This window comes from Tupaia chinensis, unplaced genomic scaffold (assembly GCF_000334495.1).
Source record: "Tupaia chinensis unplaced genomic scaffold, TupChi_1.0 Scaffold000532_1, whole genome shotgun sequence".
In the NCBI taxonomy this organism is placed as follows: Eukaryota; Metazoa; Chordata; class Mammalia; order Scandentia; family Tupaiidae; genus Tupaia; species Tupaia belangeri.
Window position 1 is genome coordinate 5,145,600 of NW_006160045.1, and position 25,650 is coordinate 5,171,249.

At 42.2% G+C, this 25,650-nt stretch overlaps 1 protein-coding gene across 1 annotated transcript in view; it reads left to right on the top strand.

Annotated features, from left to right (window-relative positions):
- The first annotated feature begins 628 nt into the window (after positions 1 to 628).
- The window catches only part of KIF26B (kinesin family member 26B), a 368,595-nt gene continuing 343,573 nt past the window's right edge, over positions 629 to 25,650 (top strand). The window contains exons 1-3 of the mRNA XM_006157282.3: positions 629 to 674; positions 2,298 to 2,437; positions 5,602 to 6,135. Coding sequence (XP_006157344.1) covers positions 629 to 674; positions 2,298 to 2,437; positions 5,602 to 6,135 — 720 coding nt within the window. The remainder of the gene's footprint in view (positions 675 to 2,297; positions 2,438 to 5,601; positions 6,136 to 25,650) is intronic.

Sequence of the window (25,650 nt, forward strand, 5' to 3'; positions counted from 1 at the left end):
ATATTTTTCTTTAATTAGCTTAGAATATAATAGAGAAATAAGTCTACCAATAAAACCACAGACTATAAGATAATTCTTAGAATGAAGGTTTAGGAAAACAGAGTGAGGTCAAGGCTAGACTTGGGGAGATTCTGGTGGCATGAGTGATGCTAAAATCATTTACAAGGTTGTGGGCTTGGAGAGTAGGACTAGTTCAAGGGTTTATAGCAGGTACCATCTACCAAATTTGGTGACTAGGTGTGAGGGAAAGAAGGAGAAATAATGTTCTCAATTTCTAGCCTGGACCTTCAAATGGACCCCTGAGTGGATAATTAGCTAGTGATTACCAGAATAAGAGTAGGTTTAGAGGTAAAGAAAATTACTTTTGAATAATCAGTTTGAAGAGTATTTATCTGGCTGATATGGTCTGGGGGCCTTTACATACAAATAGAGAATTCAGAAAGTTTATAAAAAAAATGAAATTAAAGTACAAGTCTAGTGTATAAAATATGAAAATCTATGCATAGCTTTTTCATAATACACATTTTTCATGAACTTTTTGAAGACCCCATTTATAAGGCTTGATGTTTAGAAGAAAGGTCAGACAGGGCTAGAGAGAGAATTTCAAGTTGCCAGGACATAGACGACCATGGAAGCCGTGGGGTTGGATATGATTGTCTGGGAAATGATTGTCAGTGAGGAGGAAGAAAGATTTTTGTTGTAATCTAGGTAAGTCTGTGAGAAGATGTGTGAGTCAACCGGACAGTGTCAGTAAACTATGAGAGACCCATAGGGGATGTAGCAGGAGACCCCATTTTTCCTGAAATATCCTCTAGAAGCAGTAGAAGAGCAATAAAAGGATCGGAAAACCATTTTGTGGAGGTGTTTTTTTTTGTTGTTGTTTTTTGCTCTTCCGCACTGATCACTACTTGGGCAGATTTAGGTGTCTGAATGTTAACTTCATCTATACCTAACCTTCCTTCCAAGTAACTTTACCAGTTTCCTTGGTGTCATCTTGAATTCTTCTTTATGGAGGAGGTGAGACCTAAAAAAAAAGATTTTGTGTATTTTCTGGAAGAATGAGTGTTTTGAGTGTAGAATACCAAAATTAAAAAAATTTAGGATGGGGAACCAGCAGTTAGTGTAATGGCTATGTCACTGGATTCCCACGTAGTCGACCGCGGTTCGTGTCCTGGACCCAGTGGCTTAAAACTCACGCCGGGCGCATGTGCGTGCGCGCCCAAGATCCCGAGAGGAGAATGGAGGAGAGGGGATTGCGGTGTGACCATCCCCCCTGGGGGGTGATTTCTTGCTTTCTGTCTCTATGTCTCTCTCTGTCTGGCGAGCGCATGTGCCCTATAGCGAAAATCTCTCTCAAAAAAAAAATTTAGGATGAAAATAATGTCCAGGTGCCAACAACCTATTTCATATATGTTGTAATAAAAATAGGGTCTTTCAAAATAGAGGTTCTCAAATTAGCCTCATGACCTAGTGGTTAAAGGAGCTGGATCCACATGGCTGATTGTGCAGTTTGAATCTTGGTCCCAGTGGCTTGAGAAACATGAGGCAAGTGTGTGTGTGTGTGCCTAAATTCCTGACAGGATGGAGAAATGGAGGACAAGAGATTGCAGAGTGACCACTCTCCATTAAAGAGTACTTTCTTCCTCTGTGTCTGTCTGTCTCTGGGGAACTCACATGCTCTCTAGGAAATTAAAACAAACAAGCAAACAAACAAACAAACCAAAAACGTAGAAGTTCAGCTCATGTGTGGGTTCATCATTATTCCCATTTGACTTTTTTCCCAAGTCCACAGGAGGGATCAGAATTAGACAGTACAAATGTCTAATTAAATGGGCTAGGTAGAGGTCATGCATTCTGTCTCTGGGTCCTGGTTTGACCTTTCCTTAGTCTGTCTCCAGAATCCATTGCAGTTCTTTTTCTATCCATGTCATAAAACACTGATGTTTGCCATCCATGGCTCTGAAGACTCCTTGTCCTTTTCCCTTTTCCTCATCTTTATTACTACTCTCCCTCTTGATGTAGCATCCTATTTATTTCACCACATACAGAAAGTTGTGTCTGTTGACCATCCCTCTTTGAAGTTTTTGAGTCACACTAAAATATTTATAATGTGTGGACAAGCACTTGAAAAGGATTTTAGTTTCCATAGATGTGTCTCTTGACTTACCGAGGCCTTTTGATGATAAGAAGTAACGTAGCGTTTCAGATCAAGGGTTGCTTAATTTAAGGACTACTTCTTTGATATCAGCCAGCAGTTTCATCCAAGAATCAATCTCGGGTTTCCTCCTCCTCCCCAGATGAGATGACAGTGGGGTTTGGCTACTTCTTGGCTCTCTGTGCCCATGATAGTGACAGTGAGCCCAGCCATGGAAACCACAATGTTTTTGTTTGCTTGCTTGCTTTTTACCCTTTGCAGTACATGGTTTGGTTAGCACAGGTATGGCTGGAGGAAGTGGTAAGGAACTGAGATCTTGCTGACATTTCATGCGTCTGAGTGTGTGTTGACTGGTTCTGTGAGTTGCTACAGACTAGACTAGAGGTGGCAGCAGAGGGACTTGGTATTTGGAACTATCAAGGTCCCCTGGACTGTGAACTCATAGAAGATGGGAATTATTCCCCATATTCTCATGTCCCCAGCCTGGTGCAGTGCCTGGCGTGTTAGGTGACAACATACCTACTTACTTGTTAAGTATTGGAAGCTGAGCAGCAAATAGCAATAGGCTGAATCAAGAAGGTACTGCTTCAAGGAAGAGAGTGAAAAACAGGAAGAAAAGAGGAAGAAATCTTTAGAACCAGGGATGGCACTTGTAGTTTGTGTGAAGTGGCTATGTCTCTATGTTAAAGTCACACCTGGAATCTAAAGGCTGGGTCTAAAATAAACTGTGATACATGAATGCGGCCTCCTTACTTTGGCACTACTTCATATGCTTGGCTAAATGATTAATTTGAAGCTTCTTAAAACTAAATGGTCTGATGACTTGAACCCATCAAGCATCAGTTCTGTATTACATGTAAATACTAGTCTACTGATTTCCCCCATTTTCTTCAATTATGCAGTAGGATGTAGGAATCAATAAATGAATTACGGAACAACTAAAATGTGATGTCAATAAAAACCACATTTTCAAATGATACTTATTGATGAGGAAAAATTCTTGTTATGCAATGTTACATGAAGAATCAAAAAGTCTACATCTCGGCAAAGATGAAGGCCTGAATAAGTTTGTTTGTTTGTTTATTGTTGTTGCTATAGGGCGTGTGAGCTTGCCAGAGAGACAGAGAAGAAGAGAGAGAAGTGAGAAAGCACCCCTCCAGGGGAGATGGTCATACCACAATCCCTTCTTCTTTTTTCTCTTGGCGTTTTGAGCATAGATGCACACATGCTTGGCATTTTTCTCAAGTCTCTGGGTCTGGAATTTGAATAGCAAAGTCAGCCATGAGGGATCCAGTCACCTTAATTACCCTGCCACTGACTGGCCCAATAAATTCCTGTTGAATGAATGAATATTTCCTAGGTGAGTGAGGTGAAAAGCTTACATGTCTGTGCAAAACATAAGTCTATTACTAATGGATATGGCTCTTTGACTCTTGAAGTGAAAAATCATGGACTAGTGGTCAAGTAATCTGCGTACAGTCCAAACTCAATTCTTTCAGAGCTGTTTCTTTATCTGTAAACTGACGTAATAGTCTGCTATAGAATACCCCCAAGGGGCCCCTTCATGTCCCACATGCTCTGAGTTGTGATTAGAGACTCTCTGGACAAAGTAGTTGTCACTAAGAAGTCACCACAAGGCAGGCTTCATATGGTTCATATCACGTCATCAACTGAGACTTGATCAACCTTGACCTCCTGTTGTTTCCCATCATTTTATGTGACTGTCTTGAGTTTCTACCTCCTGAGCCACTCCTTGCTTCTGCTGTGTAAAGAGGCCTCTTGATTTATTAATCAATTAATCAGTGCATGCTGAGGAGCTGTTCAGGGTAGTTAAACAAGGAAAACAAAATGCTGGAACACATAATCAAGATAGATCGTAATTAAGAACGACCAGCCCACCAATCATCTTCCTGCCCACCCTGGCTGCCCTACACTAGCCCCCTCATCCATTGCTCAAACAAACCTATTTAGCCCTGATGGGGCTTCCTCCCATACAAACTAACAGCAAATTTCAGAAAAGCAGATTTTCTCCTAATGCTCTAAAGGAAAATAAGTATTGAGATGAGCTTCATCAATTATTTTCAATAAGTGTTGAACATCAAAAGTTCAACCAGGCCTCCAAAGTGGCTTCATGGCTCTGTCTATATATGTAGACAGAGTACTCTACAATCTAAATTTCCCCCCAAAAGAGAGTCATAGTACTAGACGGATCTTAAAACAGGGATCGTCCATGAGCTTGTGTGACAGAGAGGTTCAGTGAGATTAATGAGTAGCAGAACTAAAAATTTACAGATATATATAAATAAATAATGATAGGGAGTACCTATGTGCATATTTGAGAGACAGAGAAAGAAAGAGAGAAGCACCCTTGACAGGCTTTTATCATACCACAATCTCCTTTCCCCAGTCTTACAGCTTTTCAGGATTTTGGGTGCCCACATACATACCCTTGGTGTTCTGGGAATCCCCAGTGGCTTCTAGCCTCGCAGGGCACTTACATTACTGTTGTATCACAGCAGCTGGGCCTGAAAAATATTTTAATACTTAATTAATATTCCTAGTACTTGTTTCTTTATATGGTCCTGCTTCTCTGTAAAAATGACAATGAAGTAAATGAGAGATACCATCTACTTTAGACCCCTTTTCTGATTTCATATAGATATCGATCTCTGAGCTAAAGACTTTTTTCATAGCAATTATACATGAAGTTTGTGGAGGAAAGTATCTTAGACTGTTTGTCACAGAGATATTTTTGTTTTAATGGGTCGGGTGATCAGCTACATAGATATAGATATGACCGACTTGCCGCGGGGCAAATGCCAAATGTGAGTATGTAGTTAACACAGCTGATCTGCAGAGGTTCGCTGTGCTACTAGAGCTGGCTGGAACTCTGGTCTAGAATGTTTCATTTGGTTTTCTTCCAGTGGCACGTAGCACACAGTACTGATGAGGCCAAGATTTTCTTAGAACAGTCTCTATTCCAGTTTACAAGTGACAGTTCCATCTATTGCCAACTTTCTATGGGTAACAGGGAGCTGCAGTACATGGATCCAGGATGATTGTGCTGACTGCCTCTCCCACCCCCATTACACCTGGACAGATAGATGTTTGTGTCTTCTGTGTCAATACCTTGGGGGCGGGTGGTGAGACCAGGTATGGTTATAATTCCTTAGTGGACACAATAATAAGAATACTTGTATTTGGCTGGCCTGGAAGGAGATATTGTACTTAAGAACTTCTTTAAAGTTTTCATTATAAACATTTTGTATTTGTCCAATGTGTTTGTCAACTATGAAGGTTCTTCTGCCAGTCTGACTTCTCATTTCTGTTGGATGCCAATCAAACACTCAAACTTTTTGGATACATTTAGGGCTTAACTTAAACTAAATTGTACTTGCCAGTCCTGAGTTACAGGCTCTCCTTTTCTTTGCTTCTGTGTTCTCCAGGATCCTGCTTTCTCAGCGGTGATTCATGACAAACTCCAGGTCCCCAATACCATCCGGAAGGCATGGAATGACAGAGACAACCGCTGTGACATTTGTGCCACACACCTGAACCAACTGAAGCAGGAGGCCATCCAGATGGTGCTGACCTTGGAGCAGGCAGCTGGTAGTGAACACTACGATGCCTCCCCTGGCTCACCCCCACCGCTCTCCAGCATCCCTACCCTGGTGGGGTCTCGGCATGTGGGTGGGCTCCAGCAGCCCAGGGATTGGGCCTTTGTACCCGCCGCCTATGCCACCTCCAACTACACAGGCTTTGTCAACAAGCATAGCAGCAAACCCAACAGCCTTGGGGTCAGCAATGGAGCAGAAAAGAAGAGTGGATCCCCAACCCACCAAGCCAAGGTCAGCCTCCAGATGGCCACCAGTCCCAGCAATGGGAATATCCTCAACTCGGTGGCCATCCAGGCTCATCAGTACCTGGATGGCACCTGGTCCCTGTCAAGAACCAATGGGGTTACCTTGTACCCCTATCAGGTAAGTAGCTTCTAGGAGCAAGGAAGAGCAGCGTTAGCTAAAGTCAAGGCAGAAAAATGGGCAGTGCATCCTTTATCCAGCCTTCTCCTGTAAACTGCCAGATGCAGAGCCTGATGCTTCTATGTGTCCTCCACAGTGTTATCATGAGGATCCTTCGACTGCTTTAGAGTAAATTTGCTGTATCCTCCCCATCTTCCGCTCCTTCCTTCTTTCTGCTCATTCAGTGTTCCTTTCCTGGGAGACCCTGTTAGTCTAGACAGTGCCAAGGGCTTCCCAGCCATCAGGTTTACTGCATGGCCTAGTGAATAAAAGTGTAGGCCCTGGAGATACTTGGACTGGGTCTAAGTCCTGCCTGGTACATTTATTAGTGGTGTGACTTTGCATAGGGATTTACCCTCTCTCAAGCTCAAGCTCAAATCTCTCATTTATGAATGAATATAGCAGTGAGAATGAAATAAAGTAATGTATGCAAGACATGTCACCCAATATCTGGCATACGATAAAGAATTGTACAGTTAATGGAAATTTTAGATATTGGGACCAGCAGATGCCATGGTGGTTTCATTGCTGGACTCTCACATGACTGACTGTGGTTTGTGTCCCAGACCCAGAGGCTTGAAACTCTCGCCAGGTGCATGTGCAAGCATGCCCAGAATCCTGAGAGGAGAATAGAGGAGAAAGGATTGCAGTGTGGCCATCCCCCTTGGGGAGTGATTTCTCACTTTCTGCCTCTCTGTCCTCTCTCTCTGTGTTTGGTGAGCAATATACCTTATAGTAAAATTATCTTTTAAAAAATTTAAGAAATTGGGACCAGCAGATGGCGTAATGGCTACATTACATAATGGCTACATCACTGGACTCCCATGTAGTCAACCACGGTTCCAGTCCTGGACCCGGTGGCTTAAAACTCACACTGGGCATGTGTGTGTGTGTGTGCGTGTGTGCCCAAAATCCCAAGAGGAGAATGGAGGATAAGGGATTGCAGCATGGCCATCCCCCTGGGGGGTGATTTCTCACTTTCTGTCTCTCTGTCTCTCTCTTTCTGGCGAGCGTGCATGCCCTATAGCAAAAACCTCTTCAAAAAAAATTAAGAAATTAAGACAAATTTGTGAGCAATATTTGAACCAAAGAATACTGTGGGTCTCTAAAAATCATGGTTTGAAAGCATCTAGTGCTGGTCATTGCTAAGAATAAAATATATGAGGGATCAGCGATCCATGGTAGCACTCTCCTTCCTTTATCTACACCCCTTGGGGAGTGATTTCTCACTTTCTGCCTCTCTGTCCTCTCTCTCTGTGTTTGGTGAGCAATATACCTTATAGTAAAATTATCTTTTAAAAAATTTAAGAAATTGGGACCAGCAGATGGCGTAATGGCTAGATTACATAATGGCTACATCACTGGACTCCCATGTAGTCAACCACGGTTCCAGTCCTGGACCCGGTGGCTTAAAACTCACACTGGGCATGTGTGTGTGTGTGTGCGTGTGTGCCCAAAATCCCAAGAGGAGAATGGAGGATAAGGGATTGCAGCATGGCCATCCCCCTGGGGGGTGATTTCTCACTTTCTGTCTCTCTGTCTCTCTCTTTCTGGCGAGCGTGCATGCCCTATAGCAAAAACCTCTTCAAAAAAAATTAAGAAATTAAGACAAATTTGTGAGCAATATTTGAACCAAAGAATACTGTGGGTCTCTAAAAATCATGGTTTGAAAGCATCTAGTGCTGGTCATTGCTAAGAATAAAATATATGAGGGATCAGCGATCCATGGTAGCACTCTCCTTCCTTTATCTACACTTTCTTTTTTTTTTTTTTTACATTTTTTTCTTTCTTTATTTACATTCATTCACTGTACATCATTATAGCATACAAAATGAGATTTTTCCATTGAGAATACACTGTATATTGGCTCAATCAAGCACATCAACATATGTGTTATTGTCAACAAATCATTGTCCATTTCTTGTTTTCTGTATATTTTGCCGTTTTTCCCATCCTTGATTCCCTATCTCACCCTCTGCCATCTCCCACCCTCCTCCCACACTGTGTCTGGTATCTATTGTTGCTTTCTATGCCTCCCCCATTTTATTGTTTCACTAAATATCTTAATAAATCTAAATATTTTCAATAGCAAGCACAGCTGATATGTACATATCCATGAACACAAGTCTGACTTTAGGCATAAACCTCAGTGAATAGAATGAACATACTGTAAAGTAGCACCTAACTAGGGCTATATAGCTTAACTGCAGTCATCAAATAGGTATTTCTAATGCCTTTTTTTTTCTTCTCTGAAATTTTTTTTTGTTAATTTACATTCATTCCCTAGGCATCATCACAACATTCTAAATGTGGTTTCCCATTGAGAATATACTGCATAGTGGCTTAATAATGCATGTTATCATCCATAATATTCCATTTCTACTTTCATATATATGTTTTTTACCCCATGTCTAACCCTCTGCCCTATTCCACTCTCTTATTACACTATCTCTGCTGTCTACAGTTGTCTTCAATCCCTTTCCCCCCAACATTTCGTTGGTCACACAATATCATAAGTAATCTAACTACTTTCAATAGCAAGATCAGCCGATGGTTTCAAGAAAAGCAGTTTTGAACTGGTAAGGATATTTCTTTGAAACTTAAAGCCTAGAAACAGGTTAGTATTCTGTTCAAATAGTAGGAACATGAATCTATTGATAGCTGAAGACAGGACAAAAATCCTTAAAACCGGACAACAAAGCTTAGAAGAAAAGCAGCAATATTTTAGTCAAGTCGTAGAATACTGTTTCATCAGTTCAGTCTCATGTACTTAATCTTTCTTCTGTATCTGTTGAGGTTCGATGTTCCAGATTGAAATCTGGGATGTAATACTCAACTCCAGCTTTTGGCCCTACAATTAAGTTGCCCATTTTCTTAGTTTCTGAACTCTTATTTCTGTGTGTCTGCATTTAATTTTACTGACATAGCACTCCCTTAAGAACTTCTTGGAGATCCGGTCTGGTGCTGGTAAATTCTTTCAGGTTTTGTTTATCTGGGAAAGTTCGTGTCTTTTCTTCCCAAATGAACGATAACCTTGCTGGGTACAGAATTCTCGGTTGAAATTGCTTTTCCCTTAATACTTTGAATACATTTTCCCATTCTCTCCTCGCTCTCATTGTTTCCGATGAGAGGTCTGCCGTTAGTCTGATGGGATACCCTTTGTAGGTAACTTGCCTTTTTTCTCTTGCCAGTCTTAGTATCTTGTCTTTGTCTGTGGTTTTGGTCAATCTGGCTATAATGTGTCTTGGAGAAGATCTTCTTGGGTTGATTCTATTTGGGGTCCTCTGTATTTCTTGGGTCTGAATCTTTGAGTGCCTCTCCAGGTTTGGAAAATTTTCTTGTAAGATTTCATGGAATAGATTATCAATGCCCTTATGAGTCTCTTCGCCTTCTGGGATGCCTATTATCTGGATGTTTGGACGTTTAATTGTATCTAGTACTTCTTGCATATTATTCTCAAATTTTTGGGCCATTTTCTCAGTCTTCACGGTGGATTTTTCTAGGCCAACCATTTTCTCTTCTACATTAGAGATTCTATTTTCTGTATGATCTAGTCTGCTTTTAATACTTTCAAGGGAGATTTTGACTTCTTGTATTATAGCCTTCATCTCTAACAGTTCCATCTGATTCTTTTGTAAAGTGTGAAATTCCTCTTTTAGATCTAGCATGAATTTCCTCACCTCCTGGAACTCTTCAACTCCTTTCTCCTTCCTAACTCCTTTCTCCTTTCTCTTCAGCAGTTCCTTGTCTCTCTTCTCTTCCATCTCTGTTAGCTTTGCCATTATGAATGTTCTGAATTCTTTATCAGACATTTCCATGATTTCCATTGAACTGTGTGTGGATAAAGAGCTATCCTTTTCCCTTGTGGGAGGAGAGGTATTTTCCTGCTTCCCCATATTTCTTGTGGTCCTGCAGCGATTTCTAGTCATCTGGTGGATGGTCGGTTTCTTCCCAAACACGCGAGTTTTGGATGCTGGAGGCCCAGTTATCAGTGGGACATCTTCCTTTCTCCCCAAATGGCTAGATCGCAGGAGCCATGGAGCTGTCTGTCTCTTGAAGAAGGGCCTATCTACACTTTCTAAAAAAGATGTAGACTCTTCTTTTTCTTCTTCTTCGCCCTCTTCCTCTTTTTCCTCTTCTTCTTCCTCTTGTTCTTCTTCTTCTTCCTCTTCTTCCTCTTCTCCTCCTTTTTCTCTTCTTCTTCTTCTTAAAAACAAACAAACAAAAAACTGCATGTATGTATTTGTTGTGATTATCAAGCTGCCCGACTCAGGACTCAAACTGCAGTTGGCCATGTGAGAATCCAGTGCCTTAACCACCATGCCACCTGCTGACCCCCTAGACTCTCTTCTTAACCTCTACCACCTTGATGGACCTTAATCCTTTTCTATTTGCAACACACCTTAAATACTGTTGGAATTAGATTGCTAACAGTATTTCCCCCCTTTTTTGTCCTTTTCCCTTTTGATTTACTTGACTTAGCACATAACTCCAATTTTCTTTTTTTTTGGAGAGGTTTTTGCTATAGGGCACGTGCACTCACCAGACAGAGAGACAGACACAGAGACAGAAAGCGAGAAATCACCCCCCAAGGGGGCTGGTCCCCCTGTAGTCCCTTCTCCATTCTCCTCTCGGGATCTTGGGCACGCACGCACACGCACCTGGCGTGAGTTTTAAGCCACTAGGTCTGGGACGCGAACTGCGGTTGACTACGTGGGAGTCCAGCGACATAGCCATTACACTAACTGCTGGTTCCCAACCCCAATTTTCTATAGAGATAAGAGAGCAGGTCTTAAATCTGCCAGAGAATTAAAAAAAAAAAAAAAAACAAAAACCAGTTTTCTTTTTCCTGGCCGAATGGTCTGCTGGATGAGGGTTTAACACACATGCTCTCTGTGTCCCCGCATCAGTTGTGTGAGAAGAAGCAGAGAGCATTGACTCAGTTGGAGTTGAGTGGTCATGGTCATGTGGTGTGTTAGGAAGATAAGTGGTATTACACAATCTTAAACATCTCAAGTGCTTTCTTTCTTTCTTTTTTTGATTTATTTAATTTTATTTATTCATTCATTTATTTTAATTTGACCAGAACGAAATACACAGAGAGAGAGAGAGGGAAAGTGAGAAAGCAAGTCACCAGGTCTGGTACTTGAACCACGGTTGGCCATGTGGGAGTGTCCAGCATCTTAACCACCACACTACTTGCTAGCCTCTCTCAGGTTATTTCTTGCCTGTATATATATATCCCTGTCATATGGGTGTTTTCCAGAAAGACAGAGAGACAGAAAGTGAGAAATCACCCCCCAGGGGGGATGACCACGCTGCAATCCCTTCTCCTCCATTCTCCTCTTGGGATCTTGGGCACACATGCAAATGCACCCAGCGTGAGTTTAAGCCGCCGGGTCTGGGACTCGAACCACAGTCGACTACGTGGGAGTCCAGCGACATAGCCATTACGCTAACTGCTGGTCCCTAGCTTTTCATTTCCTGGGGGCTTGTATCAATTGTTTCCAAATACAGCACACACATAGGCAGGACAGGTGTTAGATCTGACCTATTTTTAGATTTTTGCCAAGGCGTCTGTGCTCGAGTGGGGGAAAGCAAAAAATTACTCCCAGGTGGGATGGCCACACCACAATCCCTTGTCTTTCATTCTCCTCTCAAGATTTTGGGCACTCACACACGCATTCCTTCTTAGAGATTTTTGCCTTCTGGCATGTGCTCTCACTGCAGAGAGAGACAGAGACATGAAAGGGAAAGTAAGAAATCATCACTCAGGAGGGATGGCCATGTTGCAATCTCTCTATTCCCTTCCCAGGATCTTGGGCATCCATGTACATGTGCCTAGAATGATTTTAAAGCCACCAGGTCTGGGACTCAAACCACGGTCGGCCATGTGGGAGTCTAGTACCATAACCACCATACCACCTACTGACCTCTAGATCTGACTTTTATAGATGGAAAATTTGATGCTTCGAGAAGTCAAATGATCTGAGACCACACAGCCAGTAACAGAACCAGCACCAGCTCTCCCCTGGTCCAGGGGAATGAGTTTTCCTACTGTAGCTGCTTCTGATTTCCCTAGCTTACCCCAGAGCAGTCTCCTGTTAACTTCTTTTCCATATATGGCTCCTTTTCACACCTGGAAGATCAAAGAGGACTCCTAAGACAGCAGATGGGTCAGGGGTTAAGGTGGCTGGATCCCACATGGCTGACTCTATGATTGGAGTCCTGAACCTGGTGGCATGTGTGGGGGTGTGCCCAAAATCTTAAGAGGAGAATGGAGGAGAAAGGATTATAGTGTGGCCATCCCCTCTGTGGGGGTGATTTATTATTTTTTTTTAGTTGGAGAGATTTTTGCTATAGGGTGCATGTGCTTGCCAGAAAGAGGAGAGAGACAAAGAGACAGAAAGTGAGAAATCACCCCCCAGGGGGATGGCCACACCACAATCCCTTCTCCTCTATTCTCCTCTTGGGATCTTGGGCATGCACGCACACGTGCCCAGCGTGAGTTTAAGCCACCGGGTCCAGGGATCCAGGATTCAAACCGTGGTCGACTACATGGGAGTTCAGTGACATAGCTGTTTTGCCAACTGCTGGTCCCTGTGGGGGTGATTTCTCAATTTCCCTCTCAATCTCTCTCCGTCTCTGGCTAGTGCAAGTGCCTTGTAGCTTGCTAGCTAGATAAATAAATAAGATAAAATTTTAAAAGAAAGAAAAATGGAAAGAAAATGACTCCTATTCTGAACTGCAGGGTTCTAACTGCCGCTCAACTTGATGTTTGGATGAAATTTTCTGGGTTGTCTGTATAAATAAAATGAAGAACCAGTGGCATTTTGGGGGAGGCTTTATACTCTAATCTTGAAAATAACTGTGTAGGACAGAAACAAAATAGGGTTACTTTACATTGTGGAATGATAAGTGTTTTTGTTTACGTGTTCGCAATTTTACACTATTTTGAAATTTATGAAAATAGATGCTTGCTCCAAAGTAAAATTTTAAATATTTGAAAAAGTTTAAATAAGTCAACACACCTAGACATGAACTATGTAATGTTTGAGTATATTTTCCTCTTAATATTTGAAATACAATTTGTGAAATTGTGACTAGGCTCAATTTTGTAAACTGCTTTTCCATCAATATATTTAGTGCATGTATCAGGCACTGTGCTGAGTGTCCGGTGTGGCTGCTGCCTGGGCTCGAAATCCAGGTTCCTGTCCTCTGGTCTTCATGGTAGCTAGGAGGCAGGTGGACTGCCCATCACTCAGGCAGGTGAGTGCAGAGACAGAGAGATGGGCGGCTGCTTTAAGAGCACACAGGAGGGTTTGTAATCTAGCCTGGAGGGGAACAGTGGGTTGATGTGGATTAAAACAAGATACAAAGATGATTCATGCAAGCCACTGATTTTGAGATTGTCCTGGGTAAATTTTATTACTTCTTTCCAACTCCAGAGTAGACCGATTCATGCATTTCCCCTGAGTAATAGTGAAAGGGACCAGAGGAAATCTCTCTGGGATAAAGAGATTTGGTGCCTGGCTATGAATCGGTGTCCCCGGTGTTGTGACTTTGTCATTCTGAAGCCCTCGGGTGGGGGCTCCGGGTCTGGCCAGACTGAGTGTCTCCTGTGTGGACATCTCCCTGCAGTAAATATTCTGCAGTTCACAGTCTAGCCAGTTCGTCAGAGATGGTTGACTGCTCTGAAAGCTGACCTCATTTTTCCTGCTCACCCATACGCCTGCTTTCCTCCCCATACAGCAGACGACCTCTGGACCAATGCCAAAGCTGTTTTCTAGGTGGAGAAGCACTAGATTTTGTCACTAATGAGGGTGCTGCTTCATACCCACAGACCCCCAATTCTGTAGAAATAAAGAAGAAGTAGATATTTGCCTTTCTGCAACTTAGATGCAGTGATAATGAAGATGATGGGCAGGCTTCCCAGCAGTGAACTTGGTGACACCTTCATGAGAGTAATAGAAAGTTCCCTCAGATCCTTACAGCTTCCTCTGAAACAGTAATCTTCAAAGGTTGCAAGAGGAAGATTCTTGATTCTCTTTTGCTATATAGCCTTCATATTTCCAAAGTACCTTGAGAAAGAGCAGGAACCTATTGTATGAGCATCACAGATAAATATAAATCTATCCAGAGAGCTAAGAAAAAGAATAATTTAGAAAGCACTGAAATTACATCAAGACTCTTGAACAAATTCTCATTAAATATCTTAGCACATTGATTTCATAGACGATGATAATATGGGGGCCTTTCAAAGAAAGATGTTCTCTTAGCTTGCAGACATTTAGCACAATCTATATACACATATCTGTAATGCTCTAGAGCCTTCATTTGATCACATGAATTTTGACTTTGAAAAGACATGTCTAGATTAGTTCCTTGTTAATCAACTGTAGATTACTTTTTTTTTTTTAACAGGACCTGCTTTTGTCTGATTTATACTCATTACAGTAAATACAAGAAAGGCTATACACATAACACTGAGAATCAAAGAATGTTGGTGTCAGAATCCCATTTTTGTGGGTTAGTAATTGACTTTTGCGTCATGGTGAGAAATCTGAAGATGGAAATGTATCTCATTCAAGTCCCTAATTCCGCCAACAGTTGAGGTTGAACTGTAATTAGCAGCTTAACATCTTAGTAAACTTCCTTACCTTTGTAATTCTTACTTCACAGCATGATTGTAAGGAACAGTTTAGAAAAAAGCGTGAAGGGGCCAGAATGTGGCAGGATAGAGTCCCACATGACTGACCATGGTTAGAGTTCTGGACCTAGTGGCTTGAAAATCATGCAAGGACATGTGTGTGTGTGTTCCTAAAATCCTAGGAGGAGGATGAAGAAGAAGGGATTCCACAGTGGCCACTCCCCCCACCCCCAAGGGGATTGATTTTTCACATTCCCTCTCACTGTCTCTCTCCAGCAAGTGTATGTTCCATATGGCAAAAACCTTACAAGAGAAAAAGTGTAAAACTATTTTACAAACTATAAAGCAAAGATGCCAGTATTATCTACTTTGACTCCCTCATTTACAAGAGGGAAATCTAAAGGTGAGAGATTTGACCTTCCTTTTGTTCAGGGTTTCTAGAATCCTGGTTTGATCTCTTCTGTGAGATTACGAACTCATTGAGGACAGGGATCCATTTTTATTCTCATGCCCCTCACAGCAGCTGACATGTACAAATGTAGCTGTTCATTAGAGAAAGCTCCAGTGTCAGGGAGGCACTGAAATTATTTCCCATGACTGACTATAAAGTCAGGAAAAAATTCCAGGCCACAAGACCTATGTAGATTCCAAGGTTTTTGGTGGAAACCACCAGTCATTTGACTCTAGGCTGATCTTTAATCTGAAGTATCTTAATGATATTCAGTAAATCCTCGGGTGCAATGAAAAGAATCTATGTAGCATTTTAATGTCATATTCAATACAGGGGCATTTGAAAATACCTCAATAAATTGAGCTTGTCAAGAAAATTCAAGAAGACACTAGATTAATATATAAGTAGTAAATCTATAATGGGTCGTTAATGTAACAAAGGTATTCAATGTGCATTTCTTGAACAGAAGGAAAATGCCTTCAATAAAAATGATCCTTTCTCAAAAAGCATCTATTGGAATCAATGTCAGATAATGCTAGACTGAACTTTAGCCAAGTCATTGTGGGAATGTCTCTATTATATATATATCTTCAGAAATAATTGTGCCTACTAAGCAGAGTCGGTATTAGACTCTACATCTCATGATGAGGTACAGAGGGATGCAAAAGCAGCACTGACCCCAAGACAGCTCAGAGTTGCTGAGCCATAGGAAATCTGCAGAAACCTTTTGCTCCTCAGAGGTCAGATGCCCTGGGAACCTCCACGGGCTCCTGTAGGAGGAAGGTGAGATTTTGTGAGGCTTCCAAGTGCTGGTGCATTCAAGCTTTGACAAGGGTGGATTCAAGGAAACCAGAAGCACACATTGAGTGTAGCTGATGTCTGAGAGATGATGTTTACATGAGCCATTTTGCACTTTTCAGGAAGATGCAGGGGTGGGTGTTTACAGCTGGTCAGTAGGGGAGGCTTCTCATTCACAGTCTTCACAGGAAGCGCCCAGGGCTCAGGCACTTGTCCCCTGAAATCCGCAGCATGCTCCTGCTCAGGCCAGCCCTGGTGTCGGTTGCTGCCCATTTGCTGCCAGCCAGAGCAGTAGCACAGGATGTCACAAGTCGACAAATTATGGACCTAAAGAGATTTTTTAAGACCGTGTATTTTTGTTTTCTTTTGCTCATAGCTAGTAAAGTGTCATTATTATTTGTATTTATGCTTTTTGACAAATCATGAACACAGGCAAAAGCAATCCGTTTCTGTAATCAGTGGTGGATAGAACATTTTTCTAGGAGATGGTGTAAAGAGTGAAATTCAAAAAGGGAGTCACTTACGAATATGGGTAGGAACATGATCTGAAGGAACACCTAAACTTCATTAGGAAACTTCAAAAAAATTTTTTTTTCTTTAGAGGGAGATTTTTGCTATAGGGCATGTGTGCTTGCCAGAGAGACAGACAGAGAGACAGAAAGTGAGAAATCACCTCCAAGGGGGGGATGGCCACACTGCAATCCCTTCTCCATTCTCCTCTTGGAATTTTGGGCACACACACACATGTGCTCAGCATGAGTTTAAGCTGCCAGGTCCAGGACCCAAACTGCGCTCAACTATGTGAGGAGTCCAGTGAGGTAACCATATGCCATCTCCTGGTCCCTCAAAAATATTTTTTATCTGGTCGTTTACTTGATGATATTGTCTGAATGAAGGCCCTCCAAAGATGTCCACATTCTAATCTACAAAGTCTGTGCATGCGTTACCTTCCACAGTCAGAGGGACTTAGCAGCTACCACTAAATTGAGGATCTTGAGCTGGGGAGAGTCTTTTGGGCTGTCCAGATGGGCCCAGTGTAATCGCAAGGGTTCTTAAAAGAAGGAGGCTGGAGGATCAAAACTGAGGAGAGCTGTAAGGGCAGAAGCAGAAGCCAGAGAGGAGAGAAGATGCAACCCTGCAGACTTTGGTGGTGGAGAAAGGGACCACAAGCCAAGGAGTAAAGGCAACCTCTGAAGGTGGAGAAGGCAAGGAATCAGATTCTCCTCTAGAGTCTCTAGAAGCAACCAGCCCCCCAGACCCACTTTAGACTTCTGAGGTCTAGAAATTTAAAAGAATAAGTCTGTATTGTTTTAGGCCGACAAATGTTGGTAATTTTCTCAGCAGCACTAGGAAGTGAGTCCATCTGGGAAGCATTTGGTAGCTGAAAAGCTTGGTAAGAAGTGAGATGAGGTGTACAGACTGAGAGGTCACTCGCTGCAGAAACCTGCAGGCTGGTGAGAACATGGGCTTTCCACCCCACATTACAAGCTGCATTACCCTCTGGACCGCGCAGTACATTAACAAGTTAGATTATTTCATTTGGGTGCCTCCACAGAATGAGGGGTTACTCATACTGCACCGTTGGTTTTCAATTGTCTCAAATTTCCCTATTGTTGTAGAACCATAATAACAAGCACACCACAGCCACTCTCCACTGGTAGCTAGTAATTACCGTTATGTAAGTCAAGACATGTCTAGATTAGTTCCTTGTTAATCAACTGTAGATTACTTTTTTTTTTTTAACAGGACCTGCTTTTGTCTGATTTATACTCATTACAGTAAATACAAGAAAGGCTATACACATAACACTGAGAATCAAAGAATGTTGGTGTCAGAATCCCATTTTTGTGGGTTAGTAATTGACTTTTGCGTCATGGTGAGAAATCTGAAGATGGAAATGTATCTCATTCAAGTCCCTAATTCCGCCAACAGTTGAGGTTGAACTGTAATTAGCAGCTTAACATCTTAGTAAACTTCCTTACCTTTGTAATTCTTACTTCACAGCATGATTGTAAGGAACAGTTTAGAAAAAAGCGTGAAGGGGCCAGAATGTGGCAGGATAGAGTCCCACATGACTGACCATGGTTAGAGTTCTGGACCTAGTGGCTTGAAAATCATGCAAGGACATGTGTGTGTGTGTTCCTAAAATCCTAGGAGGAGGATGAAGAAGAAGGGATTCCACAGTGGCCACTCCCCCCACCCCCAAGGGGATTGATTTTTCACATTCCCTCTCACTGTCTCTCTCCAGCAAGTGTATGTTCCATATGGCAAAAACCTTACAAGAGAAAAAGTGTAAAACTATTTTACAAACTATAAAGCAAAGATGCCAGTATTATCTACTTTGACTCCCTCATTTACAAGAGGGAAATCTAAAGGTGAGAGATTTGACCTTCCTTTTGTTCAGGGTTTCTAGAATCCTGGTTTGATCTCTTCTGTGAGATTACGAACTCATTGAGGACAGGGATCCATTTTTATTCTCATGCCCCTCACAGCAGCTGACATGTACAAATGTAGCTGTTCATTAGAGAAAGCTCCAGTGTCAGGGAGGCACTGAAATTATTTCCCATGACTGACTATAAAGTCAGGAAAAAATTCCAGGCCACAAGACCTATGTAGATTCCAAGGTTTTTGGTGGAAACCACCAGTCATTTGACTCTAGGCTGATCTTTAATCTGAAGTATCTTAATGATATTCAGTAAATCCTCGGGTGCAATGAAAAGAATCTATGTAGCATTTTAATGTCATATTCAATACAGGGGCATTTGAAAATACCTCAATAAATTGAGCTTGTCAAGAAAATTCAAGAAGACACTAGATTAATATATAAGTAGTAAATCTATAATGGGTCGTTAATGTAACAAAGGTATTCAATGTGCATTTCTTGAACAGAAGGAAAATGCCTTCAATAAAAATGATCCTTTCTCAAAAAGCATCTATTGGAATCAATGTCAGATAATGCTAGACTGAACTTTAGCCAAGTCATTGTGGGAATGTCTCTATTATATATATATCTTCAGAAATAATTGTGCCTACTAAGCAGAGTCGGTATTAGACTCTACATCTCATGATGAGGTACAGAGGGATGCAAAAGCAGCACTGACCCCAAGACAGCTCAGAGTTGCTGAGCCATAGGAAATCTGCAGAAACCTTTTGCTCCTCAGAGGTCAGATGCCCTGGGAACCTCCACGGGCTCCTGTAGGAGGAAGGTGAGATTTTGTGAGGCTTCCAAGTGCTGGTGCATTCAAGCTTTGACAAGGGTGGATTCAAGGAAACCAGAAGCACACATTGAGTGTAGCTGATGTCTGAGAGATGATGTTTACATGAGCCATTTTGCACTTTTCAGGAAGATGCAGGGGTGGGTGTTTACAGCTGGTCAGTAGGGGAGGCTTCTCATTCACAGTCTTCACAGGAAGCGCCCAGGGCTCAGGCACTTGTCCCCTGAAATCCGCAGCATGCTCCTGCTCAGGCCAGCCCTGGTGTCGGTTGCTGCCCATTTGCTGCCAGCCAGAGCAGTAGCACAGGATGTCACAAGTCGACAAATTATGGACCTAAAGAGATTTTTTAAGACCGTGTATTTTTGTTTTCTTTTGCTCATAGCTAGTAAAGTGTCATTATTATTTGTATTTATGCTTTTTGACAAATCATGAACACAGGCAAAAGCAATCCGTTTCTGTAATCAGTGGTGGATAGAACATTTTTCTAGGAGATGGTGTAAAGAGTGAAATTCAAAAAGGGAGTCACTTACGAATATGGGTAGGAACATGATCTGAAGGAACACCTAAACTTCATTAGGAAACTTCAAAAAAATTTTTTTTTCTTTAGAGGGAGATTTTTGCTATAGGGCATGTGTGCTTGCCAGAGAGACAGACAGAGAGACAGAAAGTGAGAAATCACCTCCAAGGGGGGGATGGCCACACTGCAATCCCTTCTCCATTCTCCTCTTGGAATTTTGGGCACACACACACATGTGCTCAGCATGAGTTTAAGCTGCCAGGTCCAGGACCCAAACTGCGCTCAACTATGTGAGGAGTCCAGTGAGGTAACCATATGCCATCTCCTGGTCCCTCAAAAATATTTTTTATCTGGTCGTTTACTTGATGATATTGTCTGAATGAAGGCCCTCCAAAGATGTCCACATTCTAATCTACAAAGTCTGTGCATGCGTTACCTTCCACAGTCAGAGGGACTTAGCAGCTACCACTAAATTGAGGATCTTGAGCTGGGGAGAGTCTTTTGGGCTGTCCAGATGGGCCCAGTGTAATCGCAAGGGTTCTTAAAAGAAGGAGGCTGGAGGATCAAAACTGAGGAGAGCTGTAAGGGCAGAAGCAGAAGCCAGAGAGGAGAGAAGATGCAACCCTGCAGACTTTGGTGGTGGAGAAAGGGACCACAAGCCAAGGAGTAAAGGCAACCTCTGAAGGTGGAGAAGGCAAGGAATCAGATTCTCCTCTAGAGTCTCTAGAAGCAACCAGCCCCCCAGACCCACTTTAGACTTCTGAGGTCTAGAAATTTAAAAGAATAAGTCTGTATTGTTTTAGGCCGACAAATGTTGGTAATTTTCTCAGCAGCACTAGGAAGTGAGTCCATCTGGGAAGCATTTGGTAGCTGAAAAGCTTGGTAAGAAGTGAGATGAGGTGTACAGACTGAGAGGTCACTCGCTGCAGAAACCTGCAGGCTGGTGAGAACATGGGCTTTCCACCCCACATTACAAGCTGCATTACCCTCTGGACCGCGCAGTACATTAACAAGTTAGATTATTTCATTTGGGTGCCTCCACAGAATGAGGGGTTACTCATACTGCACCGTTGGTTTTCAATTGTCTCAAATTTCCCTATTGTTGTAGAACCATAATAACAAGCACACCACAGCCACTCTCCACTGGTAGCTAGTAATTACCGTTATGTAAGTCTCGCTTACTGTTGAAACTGCAGAAATCATACCAAGCTGGGAGTGGGGAAGATGGATGGGGTGGGAGGCATATGGCGAGACTTTACTGGAATATGTGTACAAGGGAGCTCATCTTCTCTGTGGGCCCTTTTGATAGGCTTTGACAGGACAGGGTTCACAGAACTGCCCTAATCATTATTCTATCATCTGGATTGAGGATCAGATGCATTTGAAAACTCTGTGAAAGTTGTGGAGCAGAATGTAGGTGTTAGTTGGTGTTACTTTTTATTTGGTGGGCCGAAGATAGCCATGGGAGATTAGGGAGCGGGGTATGGGAAATTTTCCTTACTTGAAAGGAAGAGCTGTCTTGTTTGTTTGTTTCTTAAAATAATAATTTTATTTAACTTTATTTATTTATTTATTTTAATTTGACCAGAGAGGGCTGCAGGCTATTACAGAGTTGCTTATGAGATTTTTTTTTTTTTAAATCCCAATTTCTGAGCCACTGTTTAGACCAAAAAATGAGAATATTTGTTTGTGGGACCCAGGTTTTGTATTGAATTGCCATGACCAAGAACCACAGCTTTAAGGAATAATTTATCTGGTGCTGGTGTAATAAGTGTAGGAGAGAGGACAGTGGGTTTAGGTAGATAGGCAGTTAGGTGGGTAGGTTGATAGACTATTAGTGGAGCTGCCATGATGCAGCTAGGATTCTTCTAGAGAAGAATCCTTCCTTTCCTTTTCCCACTTTAGGTGGCTCCAGGCATTCCTTGACTTGTGGTGCATCACTCCAGTCTCTACCTCTCTTCATGTGGCCTCATTTCTGTGTCCTGTGATCTTATAAGGACACACGGCATTGGATTTAGAGTACACCCTAATCCAGGATGATCTCATCTCAATTCTTAACTAATTGCAGCTACAAAAACCTTATGTCCAAATAAGGTCACATTCCACATTTAAAGTGGAAATGGATTTGGGAGACGGGTGCTAGTCGACCCACTACCAACAGATAGATAGGTTGCTGATGGGTGATAGACAGACGGTAGATGAGTAGAAGTGAAGTTGGAGTTGAGGAGCTAAGTCCTGAATTCCTTCTGAAGCAGCTGGTGCAGCTGGTCAGCAGTGCGATTCCTATTCATGTTCTTTTGTTGGAGTGAAATAAAGGTAAAAGTGGAAAAGATTTTTCAAAAGGGAAATGTAAAGAGAGGGAGGGAGGGCCAGGAGGTGACATGGTGGTTAAGGCACTGTACTGACCGTGGTTTGAGTCTCAGGCTTGGTAGCTTCCTTTTTCTCCCTCTCTGGTGAGAGTGTGTGCTCTATAATGAATTTAAGTAAATAAATAAAATGAAATAATTCTTTAAGAAAAGAGAGAGGGGGGGGAAGGAAGTATCATATCTGCAAAAACCTTTATACAGTTGGAGGAAAACACCCCATGAGCCCTTAAAATGAAAAAAAAAAAATTCAGACTCAAAGTGGGATGATCAACTTACGCATTGGGTCATCAGAAAAGTCATGACACATTTTTGTATAGAAAAATTTAGAAAAACACATCATGACTTTACTGATAACCCAATACATGAGGTTTTGATGAAATAGCTGCCGCCTCTTCTGAACTTATAAAGTGTCTTTTAAGTTGTTTGTAGTTCTTGGAACACCACCTGGAGTATATCATTTTACTTTGAGAGTCTAATTTGACCAACACTATAGGAGCCCCATTCCCCTTCTACTGACCCAACTGACAGTTTGGGTTAAGTTGGTGGAATGGTCTGGTTTTTTTGTTTGTTTGTTTGTGTGTGTGTGTGTGTGTGTGTGTGTGTGTGTTTCTTTAGAAATATTTCTAGGCTCCATAAAGAGCCTAGAAATATTAGGCGGGTGCTGTGTTCCTTAAACAGTATTTCTTAGTTACTTTCTCCCTCCTTTGTAGGGCTGTGTGGGATGGGTGGTGAGAGGTGGTGGGGATGGGGCTGTCATTTCCCAGGCTCAGGAGCAACTGCTCAGCCTGGTTTACTTCTAGCTCTCTCAGCAAGGCGTGGGTGGAGGGCAGAGCTAAGAATTGCTGCTCTAGGAGGTGAAACCGGTCTGAGAGAGGATTGTCAAGATGTAGATGCTTTTTTATCACGTGTTTTAGACAGCATCCCACATCCTCCCAGTCTTCATTTTCTGGGGCAAAATTTTTGCTTTTTATTTATTCATCCATCCATTCATTTATTTAATATAGCGTTACTGAAAAGAGCTAAGGAATGTCCAATGTCTGTTATGAGCAGAGTCTAAGGCTGATACGTATCAATAATTTTACCCAAGTCTCAAACAATGAGGGGCTAGTAACTGGGGTCATGCTAGATTTGTTGCTTATGCACCAGAAACAAAACCCCAGGTTCCTTGCTTACTGTGACCTCTGGCAAGTTTCTTTATTGTTAGGTGTCTGCACTTTCTTCTCTACAAGGTGGAAAGCTGCAAGTTGTTACAGGGACTATATAGAAAATGTATAGGGCTAGCAGGTGGTGTGGTGGATAAGGTGCTGGGTTCCTACATGACTCACTGTGGTTCATATCCTGGACCTGGCAGCTTGAAAAATCATGCCGGGCACATGTATGTGTGTGCTCAGATCCCAGGAGAATGGAAGAGAGGGGATTTTGATGTGATCATGCCACCCTGGGGGATGATTTCTCACATTCCCTCTTTTTTTTTTTTTTTTTCTTTTTTGGAGAGGTTTTTTGCTATAGGGCACATGCGCTCGCCAGAAAGATAGAGAGAGACAGAGAGATAGAAAGCAAGAAATCACCCCCCAGGGGGGATGGCCACGCCACAATCCCTTCTCCTCCATTCTCCTCTTGGGCATGCATGCACATGTGCCTGGTGTGAGTTTAAGCCACCGGGTCCAGGACTCGAACCACGGTCAACTACATGGGAGTCCAGTGACATAGCCGTTGTGCTAACTGCTGATCCCACATTCCCTCTTTCTGGTGAGCATATACATCCTATGGCGAAAACCTGAAAAAGGAAAGAAAATGGTAGATCGAAGATTTAGCTTTAGCACCGTGTCTAAATGTGACCGGTTAAGTTCATTGAAACTCAAGTGCCATCTTTTAGTGAACACAAGTTCATGTGACTCAAGCAGAATAGAAGAGGGGTCTTCCTTTCCAATATCAGTAATGGTGGTACATGAGAAAACAGTACCCAAATCATAAAGTAACTATCAAGCGCATGAAGTAAATCTTATGAAGCAGCCAAGAAAAATACTAGCTCCCTCTCTATATTACCAGGAATCAATGTTCTGTATATACGTCATATCTTACATGAGAGCATCATGTGCTAAGTAGCAATTATCTCATTCTGTTGGTGAGGTAACTGATAAAATATTGAAAGGCTTGCTGACCAATTCCCCCCACCCCCCATCTTTGGCGGTTGTTTTGAGAAGGAAGAAAGCCACATACAGACTCAAATCACTTTAAATTCTACAGAATAGTGCAGAGGTCACATTTAAAATAATTAAAAAGAGAAAAACTTTACTATTTTGGAGTTAATTTGCAATGCCATGTAATTTTGCTTACTTTAAGATTTTTTTTGGGGGGGAGGGGGAGAGGTTTTTGCTATAGGGCACGTGCGCTCGCCAGAGAGACAGAAAGTGAGAAATCACCCCCTAGGAGGTATGGCCACGCCACTGTGCCTGGTGTGAGTTTAAGCCACTAGGTCCAGGACTTGAACCGCGGTTGACTACATGGGAGTTCAGCAACATAGCCATTACACCAACTGCGGGTCCTGCCTTCTTTATGATTTTTATTGAATTGAACGCTTTGAAACTCAGGCCTTATATTCCTGCTTTCCTTAGTTATATGCTTATTATAAAATAGAACTTTATTATATTTTCTTGTTTTACTTTTTTATGTATAAAATAGAATTTGGAATTTTCAATAAATGGGAAAATTGCAGACTTCTCCTTACCAACCCCACCCAGACAGACACCTAATTAATTTCGAATTGAGATTTTACTGTGCTAACAGTCTTTAGCGTGACAAATTAGCATGCCTCTATCTTATAGACGTATTTGTGAGGATTAATGAGTCATATATTTCATATGCCTAAGTCACTCCCAGGGAGTAATTTAGGTGTTTATTAGGAAGCATATTAGTCACCCGTTTTAGGACTCTGGAGACTATTTAATGCATTGCTGCTGCACCAGTGTCCTCTAAGAGTGACTGTACTCAGTCCATAGCTTACCTGAGAGCCTAAGAATGACGGAGACACTGGGAAGGAAAAAGCTTCTTTACAAAAAGCAAGCATAGCGGTAGCCATATCTCTGTTCAACGGTGTGACCAGAGGTTTCCTAATGATCTAACTAATCTGAACCAATCTGACAGTTTCCGTCATTTTGCAAGGCCAGTTTCCACTGTGATGAGGTGTTGAAGGGCAGTATCGATGTGGTGGGAAGACTGAATCCATTAGCTTGTTCATGACGTGCTCCCTTTTTGTTAAAGCAAGCCGATCTCAGAGACAGTCATGGAAGCAAGGGGGGAGGCGGCCCATGTAGATTATAGATAACAAAACCGAGGCTCAGACACATCAAGTGACTAGCCTAAGGTCACACAGCTAAGAAAGGACAGAGATGGGATCCAAACACGGGTCACCTGGGCACTTGCTCCTGCCCTCTGCTGCTCGTCAGATTGGCTGACCACGCAGCCTTTCTGGGGAGTGC